Genomic DNA, 12,499 nt, shown 5'->3' with positions numbered 1-12,499 from the left:
AGGAAGCAGTGTCAGGGAGATAGGAGGGGGAAATGCCATGGAGAGGGGGGGGGGGGAGCAGAATGCCATGGAGAAGGAGGGGGCAGAGTAGTGCCATGGAGAAGGGGGGGGGGGGCAGAGTACCATGGAGATGGGGGTCAGAGTGCCATGCATATGGGGGGGGGTGTCAGTGACAGAGAGTGAGCAGTGTCAGGGAGAGGGGGGGCAGTGTCAGGGAGAGAGGGGGCACAGTGTCATGGCGAGGGGGGGGGGGCAGACTGCATGGAGAGGGGTATCAGTGTCAGGGAGAGCAGAGTGTCTTAGAGAGGGGGGGGGCAGAGTGTGTGAGAGAGGGAGAGTTTTAGGGAGAGGGGGCAGGAGGGAGAGCACACTACCTGTCCTTGTGTCCTGAATTGAGCTGATCGGATGGGGGCGGGCATTTCGCGGCATTAAGCCCCGCCCCCTTTCTACCCGCGAATCGCAGAACTCTCCCCCTCTGAGCGGTTGCAGCTTTGTGCTGACTGGGGACTTCCTCCCAGACCGGCGGCCACTAGTAGGAGGTGCTGCAATCGTGCGGGGGTGCAAGTCATTAGGAGGTGCCTGTGCACCCCTGGCACCCCCCGTGCGCACGCCTATGGCTGGCAATCATTTACACTGCAAAACCAGTTTAATTTAGAAGTGTAAATGATTGCTGCTTTAAAAAACTGGACTATTCTTACCAAATCTTCCACTTTCTGAATCTCTCATCCTATTAAATTTCACCCAATAGCTCAACACCATTTGGTCGACGTGGATTTTTGGGGAATTTTTATTTACTTTTTCGTACTTTACTATCCATGCGGACTCCGATTAAAGTGTGCCAAGCTCAGCAGTATTGGAGCGAGGAACATGTCCATATGTTCAGGTGTCGACAACACAAGAAAAATGCATGTCTACCTTTTCATGTGTTGACCTTTTGCTTGTATTGACCTTGTGCATTTTGACCTTTTAGTGTTAACCAAAATATTCTCAAAGTAATATAAAGCACCCTTCAGATTTCCAGCCTTTCAAAGGATCAACAGTACCTGGCAAGTTACATTGGTCTCAGGAGAAAGAGATGATACTTTTAAAGGGGTGTACAAAGGTTTTGTTTAAATTCATAGTGCTCCCCACTTAGAATCCAAGTTTATGTACTGTAGCTCTTGTAAAATATTTGTTTGCCTTGTGTTCCTCTCTGTGGGCCTTATTTTGGTTCACTCTTTCTGACAAAATACTTCTTAGATGGACAAAACCATGTGCACTGCAGGGGGGCAGATGTAACATGTGCAGAGAGAATTAGATTTGGGTGAGTAATTTTGTTTCTGTGCAGGGAAAATACTGGCTGCTTTATTTTTAAACTTCCAATATAGATCTCACTTTGAAGTAAAACCCCACCCAAATCTAACTCTCTCTGCACATTTTGCATATGCTCCCCTGCAGTGCACATGGTTTTGTCCATCTAAGAAGGATTTTGTCAGAAAGAGTGAACCAAAATAAGGCCCTGTGTTCCTCCTGTGTAATACGGAAACAACAAAAAAACAAATAAGTACAACAACATTTAACAAAATATATTTCAGGGGAGACCTGATTAAAATGTTGTCAAGTACTTGCCCTAGCAGTAAGCCACACGTAGCTCTAGGGATTGCTGAACTACACCTTCAATGAAGGAACCTGCCATAACATGTCTTAACATAGATTACTCACCGAGACATGCTTCTATTTTTGTTTATTTGCTTTTCATCTAAATTTAAACTGAAATTTTCAGTTTCCGTTGTATATGTGGACGGCCTCCTGCTATTCTACTGTTTGTAATCCTGAACACTTGCTTCATTATATTGTCACATACTATTACTGAAAACCAGAGGGACAAAGTGTGTTTAAGATGAAAACAATTTGGGAACTTGTGTTCGGAAACAATGAAGGAAGATTGATGGGTTTCGGTGTAGAATTTGTATTAGCTATTGACTAAGCGTGAATGTTGTTTATATAAATTTGCCTTCTTATATATGCTGTCTTCAGAATGAGAAAATAAAGACATCACTGGATCACTAACATAGTCAAGTTCAGTGAATTACAAGATTGCAGCTTTGTCTTCTGAGGAAAGAAAAAGCTTTTGGATTTAGTATTTTAACTAGAAATGTGTTTGGTAAAATAATGTGCAGAAGATATTCTTAAAAGTGACCTAAAATATACATTTTCTAAGCAGAAGTTATCAATCTGGATAATGCTCTTATTATACATAGAATGTCTGCATTCTATATGAGTTGGGTAATCTCAAGTAGAATCTGTTGATGTTCACTTGGCCAATGAGATCCTGTTCAAGTTGTTTGCCGGTTTTGTGTTTGAACCTATGTAGTTTATTTCACAGAGAGCCCAATTCATGACCGATGACCACACATATCTTGGGATACGTTCTAAGTGCATACATATTTATTTCCAAATGATTCATGTAATCCTTTTTGGTCCAGACAAGTGGGGATTGTGGGCCAAATTCATTTGAAACTACTTAATAAGCAAATAGAATTGCAATAAGTTGGCTCTTCACTTTTGTTGAAATAAGCAAGCCCACATAAACTGGGAATTGAGTACAAACTGTAGACAAAAAAAATGTTCTAATACAGCAGAAGCCACTCGCCACTTAATTGTACTTGCAATGGTATAATCTATGCCAGGGTAAATGAAAAAGCTCCAGTTGGTGTAAGCAGTAATTCAGCCAACTAGTGCTGACATTTGTCATCCTTAGTACCCATTATTTGCTTCCACCCTGACCATCCACAATTAATATGGATTTACCATGTATATATGACTATATTTGCATGCTTAAAGTGGTCCTAGAAAGGTGGTGGAACTCATGCACCCTAGCCCCTCCCCTTCCTGCCTACCTGGTGGGCATTTCTATAAAAAATATTATTTGTGACACTTGCTGAGTACCAATAACTTTTCTTCAGTACACAACCTGGAAAAAAGTTTGGGGGAAGGTGGAAAAATCATTATGAACCCCAAAAGTGGCAATGAAGATAAAGAAAAAAAAACATATATTAGTGGCCATAAATAAAATTTATCAATTGTGATTTATTATTTCTTTATTTAATTTACAGAAATGGTCAACACAATGACAGCCAGCTATTTTAAACCTTTTCTTTATTTTCGGGCACAAAAAACATTACTAAAGTAAGTTTTCAGTCAATTTCCAATAATTTCATACCGCTATCCATGCTCTTTTGCAACGAATCCGAGTATATACTGTACCTATAAATAGTAATTAGAGTTTTTCCTATTTAAAAATAATATCTAAAACCATTGTATTATTTAGTAAATGTTAACATCTTTGGTCAGTTTGCTAACCCTTCTCACTGCTACTATCTATGTACATTAAATGGGAAAATTACAGACAAGATGAATTGCATGTCACCTATGCTATATTGAGGCTGCTCTTGATGCCTCCACTGGTATCATTTATTATATTATGACCAGTTATGTATATACAGTAGCGAACACATATTCCGCAGCATTTTACAGAGAATATTGGGCCATTTACATCAGTCCCTGCCCCAGTGCAGATGGCACTCTACGTTCCCTATCACATATATATACACACACACGCCCGCACACACACACATCCGCACACTAGGGTTAATTTTTTTGTTGGAGAAAACCCATGCAAGCACAGGGAGAATATATACACGGTGCAAGGTTGGAACTGAATGAATGTCCTCAGTGCTGTGAGGCAGTAATGCTAATCATTACACCATTTGTGCTGCCAATAGACTCTGTAATATGCCATCTATGTAACGTGCCCCAACATCTGGGACATATGATACACCCTAAACTCTCATTTTAGGTGTTATCCGCAAATATTATATATCACCTGGATGCCTCCATTCATACCTACAGCAGCATCCCCCAAAGGTTTCTATGGGTATGTGACACTGCTAGATATATATATATATATATATATATATATATATATCCAGAATTTAAAGCATTTCCTGTGTTGGTCCCTGCAGCTACCCCCATTTCCAGGTAGCTTTAGCCATTTGTTATCTAACGGCTACACATTGCGGGTGTAATTCCGGCAGGGTTCTTCAGTAAACCCACTAGAAATGGTCACTGTGGATGGAGGTCACCAGGGATTGAATAATGTGGAGCAGACCTGGCATGAAATTTGGCACACCACAGAAGTGAGGTTCCTAAGGAGCCCCTTTCCCTACCTTTGCTTGGTGATACATTCACCCAATGTGATTGCATTCTGCAATGCGATCATAGGCACTTACTGTATATCACACCCAGATCCCATTCCAAATGTGATCATTGATTGTTTAACTTTAGGAGCTTCTAAGTACAGTATTTACAATAACAGACTAAAATCCTGTATGCAGTGTGCTCTGATCAGCTGCTGCAAGGACCAACTGTTCATACCCTGTGGTTAAAGCCACATGTTTGCCTCTCCCTCATCCCCTTCTCTAAAACCCTGGAACAGCAATTGGAGTGTACAAAATCTATCTCCTGTTTCCTGAAGTAAGTGTGGGCTACACCAATATGGCATAGCCACAGTTAACTGTACTAATAAAAAGCACTAGGAATGTTTAGGGCAATGCAACTGGTAGTTGCAAGGACTTATGCAGACAATGAGTGTGGACTTTAATCATCACAATAGGCACTGGATGGAATACACAGGTCTACACCACAGCTTAGAATGCAGTAGCAATGGTTAAACACAATGGCTCCTGCTGTTCACAATAGATATCCACAGCATGGGAAATGTACACAGCCATTAAATATAAGAGCAGCAGCAGCAGTAGTAAAGTATGAAACGACTTCCAAAAAGAAACTATCACCAGCAAGGCTGTGTGGAGCTAAATGCCCTTTAACAGGGAACACAGCCAGTCAGCAACCCACAGAAAACCCAACCTCTTAATGAAGAATCTAATGCAGTTGAGCAGCTGTTTGTAGGCAAAGCAGCATTCTGGCTGCTAGCAAAACCTTAGACCACAATATTAAGCGGGTGGCTTTCACGATAATTTAGCAACGGCCGGGACGCGCTGCAAAGTTGAGCTGCGGTGGCGACTATTAACACATACCCCCCATTTTCTGGAAATGCTGGCAGTGCCAGCCAGTCCCTGCCCCTAAGGGCCACAGCAATAATGACATTGGAAGCACTGTATGAGTTCACCCACAAACATCTGAGAGTTCCATACATCTCTGAATCAAGTACACTGTTCTGGGCATACACAGTGTGAATTCTTGTAACTTTCTCTATGCCATCTGGCATAATACTGAATCTTCTTCAGCTTCTTAAGGCCCCCATACACTATGCCATTTTGGGCCAATTCCACACGATTTCGGCACTTGGGACGATAAATCACGTGAAATCGTCCCAAAATCGCATGTGTGTGACATTTGATCTGGATCAGGAGGTCGGATGTTCAGCATGTATAACGACGTCCGACCTCCTGCAGCGGGCGGGCAGGCAGCAGAAGCCTGAATTGAGTGCCCAGCGGGTGGTGCCAGTGACAGTGGGGCGGGCAGCGGTGATAATCAGCTTGCTGTCACTGTGTGCAGCGGGTGGGTTGGCGCACTCTCAGCCAATCAGCGGCCGCTGGGAAGGAGCCGCTGATTGGCTGAGAGTGCTCTATCTCCGTCAATCAAAAGCCGGACAGGCATTTGACATTTTATTTTAAAGTTGTAATAGCCGCCGCTGCCAGTCTGATGCACACGGTGACAGCATGCTGATTATCACCGCCACCCACCCCACTGTCACCGGCATCCCCCGCTGCACCCACCAGACACTCATTTCAGAGACACTGCTGCCAGCGCCCACTACCGCCGCTGCCCGCCCCCCACTCTGCTCCTCACTGCCCTGCAGCTCCCCGTTTTTTTTTTACATGTGATAAATTGCATGCGATTTATCACATGTAAAAAATGGCACATCAAGTGCCAAATTGTATGTGAGCCTCCCGGGGAGCTGCCAGGCGTCTCGCAGGAGAATTGAGTCCGACTTGTCCCTAGGACAAGTCGGCCTAATGTATGGGGGCCCTTAGTGTTAGACATTAGATAAGGCTACCTATAAAGTGTTGGTATTGTCTGGATGGGTTACATGCAGATGCCTGACAGATGCCAACATTTAAAATACCCACGCTAGAATCCCCTGACCCCCCCCCCCCCCCCCCAACCTTTTTCTCCCAGCAGTCTAATACTGAGGGTTATTTTGGTTCACTCCTTTTGACAAATTCCTTCTTAGATGGACAAAACCATGTGCACTGCAGGTGGGGTACATGTGCAGAGAGAGTTAAATTTGGGTGGGGTTTTACATCAAAGTGAGATCTATATTGCAGTGTACAAATAAAGCAGTCAATATTTTCCCTGCACAGAAACAAAATAACTCACCCAAATCTAATTCTCTGCACATTTTACATCTGCCCTCATGCAGTGCACATGGTTTTGTCCATCTAAGAAGGAATTTGTCAGAAGGAGTGAACCAAAATAACAGCACTATCCCTTCTTCCCTTCAGCCTGTCTCTAACCCCCCTCCTCCCCTAGTGCCTAAACCTATCTCCCCTTCCCCAGCCTGACTCTCACCCATCCCTGTATACTTCCGTTTGGCATCACAGCAGTCTGGATTCAGGAGCTGGTCTCACAGCTGTAGTTGGGATGCCGGCATCGGTATAGTGAACCCCAGGATCCTGTCCAGATTGTATTCCTTTTTATATTATATAATGCGCTTTGTAATATAATGTAAGCTGTAGTTAAAAGGATCTTTTCTTTCTATACTCAACTTCTATATTCATCTGCTACATTATGCAATGCTGGAAAATATGTTGACAGTGACACTGTAAATAAAGAATGATAATTGATTCACAGTAACTTGGTACCACTTCTAAATGTACTGAAGATTTAAGTTATTTATAGAACAAGGCTAATTGTCAAATGATTTATTGATTAATAACCTCAGTGCCAACTTTCACCTTCCTTTTAAGGCAGATCACTTTCAGCATTGGGATTACTCGGAGACCAACATTGAATACACTTGTATCTGCTCTACTATGTTCTGTCCATACCCTGGTTATACTGTACACTGCAGAAGTGACTTTGTAAATAAAGTTGATTAGTGAAGTAATAAAGTGATTGTTGCTTGCAATTTTTCTGTATTGCTTTTAAGTGTAATATCCTGTACTTCTGATCGTTTCAGGGAGCAAACCTTACGTTCTTCATAGAGGAGCATCAAAGCCTTTCAGAAAGCTTGAAGCAAAACCCAATACTTACTATCCGGATTACAGACGTTGATGAGGAAGCGCTAAATGCCTTAAGGTATTAGTTTAACAAATATTGCCCTAATCTGTCTATCTATCTAATCTACATGGCTAAATTCTCCTCACCTCTGAGGTGAAGTACCACCAGTGACCATTAGAAGCCACGTGATGGACCAATTTTATCTAACCCAGTGGTTCCCAAACTTTCTTGGATCACGGCACCCTAGAGCATCAAAATATTTTCAAGGCACCCCTAGGTCATATGCTTCTTATCGAGAAATTCAGAAAAAAAATATTACATTAAGTGCATTTTGTGTATATGTCACAGTTATGTGGTGAGGGACAGGATTTGCTTCTGTTTGTCCACATATATTATGATTGGCAGCCACAAGCACTGGTTTTGCCTGGTACATTGACCATACATAATATGAATTGATCCTGGTCCACCAACCCAAGGCACCCCTGCATAGTAGTACCATCATGGTAATTTTGTATAGGGCACATACGTTTCTTAGTGGATCTAGCCCTGGTCACTTCAGGACTAGATTATTTGGTACTTGTTTAGTTTCACGGCGCCACCTACCAGCTGATTGAATTGTATGCAAATTCCATGCAAATCATATGCAAACATTGGATGCGTTTTTCATATGATTTGATCCGCGATGCGATTTAGCACATCCCCACTATCCATCAGCCCGAAGTGTGGCAATCTGATGCGGTACGCGTCCTCAGGACCTGTTCATACCCCACCTTCCACGTCGGCGTGGAGTCGATTGTATAAAGCGCAGCAAGCCACCGAGCCCAAAGCGTGGCGAGCGCAGTGTAAAACGACCCCAAAGCGCGGCAAGCGGACGCGGAAAACGAGCCTGAAGCGCGGCGAGTGCAGAGAAGGCCGCGAGGGAACACTGACTACTTGATGTGTATTCTACGTCACCTCGCCACGCTTCGGGCTCGTTTTTCGTGTCCCCTTGCTACGCTTCGGGCTCGGTGGCTCGCTGCGCTCACCACACTTTATAAAATCAACTCCACGTCGACGTGGATAGTGGGGTATGAACAGGTCTGGAGGACACGTACTGCGTCCCCTAGCGGGGCTCACTGCGCTTGCCATGCTTCTGCCTGACGTGGCTAGTGGGGGTGTGCTAAATCGAATGCAAATATTGCATGCGATCTGCTGGGAAGTGCCGCCGTGAAACTAAACAAGTTCCGATTATTTTTAAATGTACTTGGAGATATCAGTAATCTGGAATTGTCATATTCCCTTGGTCATGTTCACAGTAGCAGCACAGGTGGTTTTTGGCAGACGTAATTGTTAGGGAGGAGAGCTCCATTGTCATGGTGTAAAGGGGGCAATGCTTCCAAGAATAAGCAGGAAGTCACTTACTGACAGAAGAAGCAGTGAGCATAAGCATAGCTGTAGTGAGCACAGATTGTGCCCTGTATGTGATTTATTTTGTTGTCTTCCAAGTTCACAGAATTTCACATTAGAATTTGAGTTCAGTCCATTGCCACACCGAAAATGAGGAAATAGTGGTTGCTCATTTATGTAGCTCTCTCTGGGTGGGATGTTCTAACATCTGCTGCCCTGTATTGCCGGGCACTGCATTCTTAATAACCGCATATGCTCTAACGTATATGCGGTTATTAACACAAGGGACAGCTCTTGCGATAAGAGCTGTCCCTTGCGATGCAGCCACAGCGCTGGACTTCCGGGTCTGAGACCCGGGAGTCCGTATGCGCAGAGCGCCGGAGTCGGCCACAGGGCATGCTGGAAGAGTTCCATGACGGATCCCTCACACAGCTCTGCGGTAAGGGGATATGGTCATTAGGTCTACACCAACTAGGTGGACAAGCATTCGGTCGACACCACTAGGTCAATAGTCAGGAAGGTTGACATGGGTTTAGGTCGATATGGGTCAAGGTCGACATGTCATTAGGTTGACACAAGCATTAGGTCGAAAGTCTAACGGTTGACATGGGGTTTTACACTGGTTTTTGAGCCGACATGTGCCGACAGGCAGTATTTCATGCCCTACCATCCACTATGGTGTGGTGGGAGAATAAAATAGTGTGCCGAGCATAGCGAGGCACTGTGCCCAAAGCTTAGTGAGCAGTGTGAGGGGATGCGGTGCACTTCAAACTGTGTCCTTGTCGACTGTGTTGACATTCGAGTAAAAAAAATGCGAAACCCACCCATGTCGACCTTTTGACTGTCGACCTTGCCCATGTCGACCTAATGCTTGTGTTGACCTAATGTCATGCCGACCTAGACCCATGTCGACCTAGGCCCATGACAACCTTTCTGCCTGTCGACGTAGTGGTGTTGACCCAATGCTTGTCGATCCTAGTTGGTGTAGACCTAACAACCCACACCTGCGGTAAGAAGTCCATAGGCTTCTGCAGGGAATCGCCAGCTTTTGCTTGTGATTCCCTCCGCAGCGCTGCCACTGCGGAAGGGGGTTAGAGAATCCAGTAATGCAGTAAAACCCCCGATAACAGGGTTTTTACCGCATTTCTGGTTTAGAGCATCCCGCCCTCTGCCTTTTCCTCTCAGTGAAGCTTCACACTGATATGATCCATTAATCAGTGAGCATAATATTGTTGGATAGCAGTTTTCTTCTTGATTTGCTAAGTTTGCTGGGGTCGGGGATTAAGCTCTGTGATCAGGAATGTCCCAGAAAGTTAAGATCTCCACTCATAATAAAATTTCCTGCATGAGGAAGTATTTCCTCCAGGCTGAGCTGATTGGTCCTCCCCTCCTCCTTCTACACACTCACTGTAAAGCCCCTTACACATGGGACGACCTGGCCTCTCTTGCTGTGTGACGTGCTTAAACACGACCGCTCAGCACACATCGCTGCACACCGCGTAGGCATAGTCCTGCAATCTAGCAGGATACACAGTGCAAGACCTGTCTGTCACTCCGAGCGATAGCGAGGTGCGGAGCTGCATATCCCCGTCGCCCGGGGCTATATACACAAAGCAAACCGTGCTTCATTTCTAAGCGATCTAGTCAGATCACTTAGAAATGGGGTGAAAATCGCCCCGTGTGTATGCCCCTTTAGGCCCTGCAGAAGATTTAAAAGTTGCCAGTAGAGATGAAGCACTTGAGACTTTGCCATCAGCAAACAAGGTGACCTAAAACAAGAGATAAATGGGATACCATACTTACTGAAGGTTAAGGCTGCTAATGGTGTAACTTTCCATTTTCAGTTAGTGTATGTTATATAGTTAATGTGTGTATGAAGTGGATGTTATAGTACATTATGGGCACTTTAATGTAGCATAATATGAATTGGGACAGTGTAGTGCAGTATTATATTAATTGGGCCCTATAATGTTGCATAATATGAAATATGTCATGCAGTGTTGAACAATATGGATTGAGGGCCCTGTCTGTGATATTGTGAACTGGTTTTAATATGTGGCATAATGCATACTGGGGGCACTACAATGTGGCATAATTTGAGCTGTGGACAATGTATGGTATAAAGTTAACTATGGTACTACTATGGGTCAGTGCAATAATGTTTGGCATTACATTAACTAGGGAACTATTAGGGTTCATAAAATTTACATGTACTTAGAGCACTACTGTGGGGTATAAAATTAACACAGACAGTGTCTGTCTAGAAGCATTAGAATAGGGGTCCTTTCAGGATGTTGCTGTAAAGCCCACAAATGGGGATCCTGGGAGGTTTCGGTAGATTTTGACCTCAAGAACACCTCTCTATTTAAGCAAATTATGATATTTCCTGTAATTACTATAATGGCATACAATTGTTCAGGCTTATTAGAACCTAAAGGTATACCCATTCTACGGCTGTTCTTTATAATCATGTTTGCTATTAACATTTCTAATATTTGTATTGGAACATTGAACAGAACATTTCAGCTGTGCAGATTATATTGAATCAGATAATTACACGTGTCTGTAATGTCATTCCCTGCACTTACATTTATGAATTTTGCTTCCATTTTTAGAGACTGCTAAATAATACATGTTTCTTCATTTCAATCCACCTGCATAATTAATTTAATTACATATTGTATTACTAGAATTTGGAAGACCTTATGGTAAGATATAGAAATAAACAGACCTCAATACTGATAAAAGAAAGGGTTTAGTCAGTTGCACAGAAATAAATGTTTATCATGTGTGTAAAGTGGACCCTCTTTTTCTTTATTAACCACAATTGGTATGGGGTATGAGGGCGTGCTACCACAGACACTGTGTAACTAGTAGTATGGGGGGACAGAAAGGAGTGTCATGTGCTGGTGCACCTCAAGAATTAGAACTAATAAAACATAATTTTTAATGAATTCATATTAAAAATAGCTGCGAAATAAAACCACACATACATACATATAACAACAACATGAAGTTTAAATAGGAAACACACCTAGTGGGACCCACTTAGTATCCCTATTGGCAGTATTGGATTGGTGTAGCGCTACACACTGGATGCTTAAATGGGATTGGACCAATCCTACAATTAACGGGATTTTATCCCTGTTAATGCAACTGAGAGTGTTCTCAGTTAAATACACCTAAATGTATATGAACGGAGCATGGATCGCCAGCGGGCTTTCACCCGTCGTGACAAACTGAAGCGAGTATAATTCCCGTCACAATGTAACTGCTAGTTCTGTATACATTTATGAACGAGGTGTGCACGATGCTACTGCCTCGTTAGGCTGATATGCAGTAAATTTAATATTGCATGAATCATTCCCACAAACTACGGGAATAGTACTTGTTGGTCCCGCTAGCAGAAATAATCATGAATTGGTGTATAGATACACTTTATAATGCAGTTCAAATGAAACATATGTAGCTGGTGCCTTTTAGCCGTAGTGTCAGTTTGCACTGGGGAACGGGTATAGTCCCCGTCTCAGTGCACCCGCTCGCTATGGAAGCCGCTAGCTGCTCCTGCTGCGTACCGTGTCAGCTCAGAAACGAGGTGTGCAGCGTGCTACTGCCTCATTGGCTGGGGTATGCAGTGAAAGTGTGAGGACGTGAACCTGGCGCCAGGTAAGACGTAGCTCACTCCGGGTCTCCGTGTCCTACGGGACTCCTGTTAGCGCTACCGATTCACAATTCAACAAAATACATTTGTATGTGGGGAAGGGATAGTGGGATATTAGACACACACCTAGTGTAACAGGTGCACTGAGACGGGGACTATACCCGTTCCCCAGTGCAACCTGACACTACGGCTAAAAGTCACCAGCTACATATGTTTAATTTGAAC

At 43.6% G+C, this 12,499-nt stretch overlaps 1 protein-coding gene across 5 annotated transcripts in view; it reads left to right on the top strand.

Moving 5' to 3' along the window:
* The window catches only part of CAPS2 (calcyphosine 2), a 100,876-nt gene that overhangs the window by 66,836 nt on the left and 21,541 nt on the right, over nucleotides 1-12,499 (top strand). For all 5 annotated transcript variants that reach the window (XR_014473428.1, XM_083182571.1, XM_083182569.1 and 2 more), the window contains one exon: nucleotides 7,187-7,305. Coding sequence is in view for 4 of the 5 variants with exons in the window: in XM_083182571.1 (XP_083038697.1) it covers nucleotides 7,187-7,305 (119 nt within the window). In the remaining variant the exon portion in view is untranslated. The remainder of the gene's footprint in view (nucleotides 1-7,186; nucleotides 7,306-12,499) is intronic.

Source organism: Crinia signifera, chromosome 4 (genome assembly GCF_055691185.1).
Source record: "Crinia signifera chromosome 4, ASM5569118v1, whole genome shotgun sequence".
NCBI classification, from domain to species: Eukaryota; Metazoa; Chordata; class Amphibia; order Anura; family Myobatrachidae; genus Crinia; species Crinia signifera.
The sequence above is the reverse complement of the archived record's forward strand: the minus strand, read 5'-3'. Positions and strand labels throughout refer to the sequence as shown.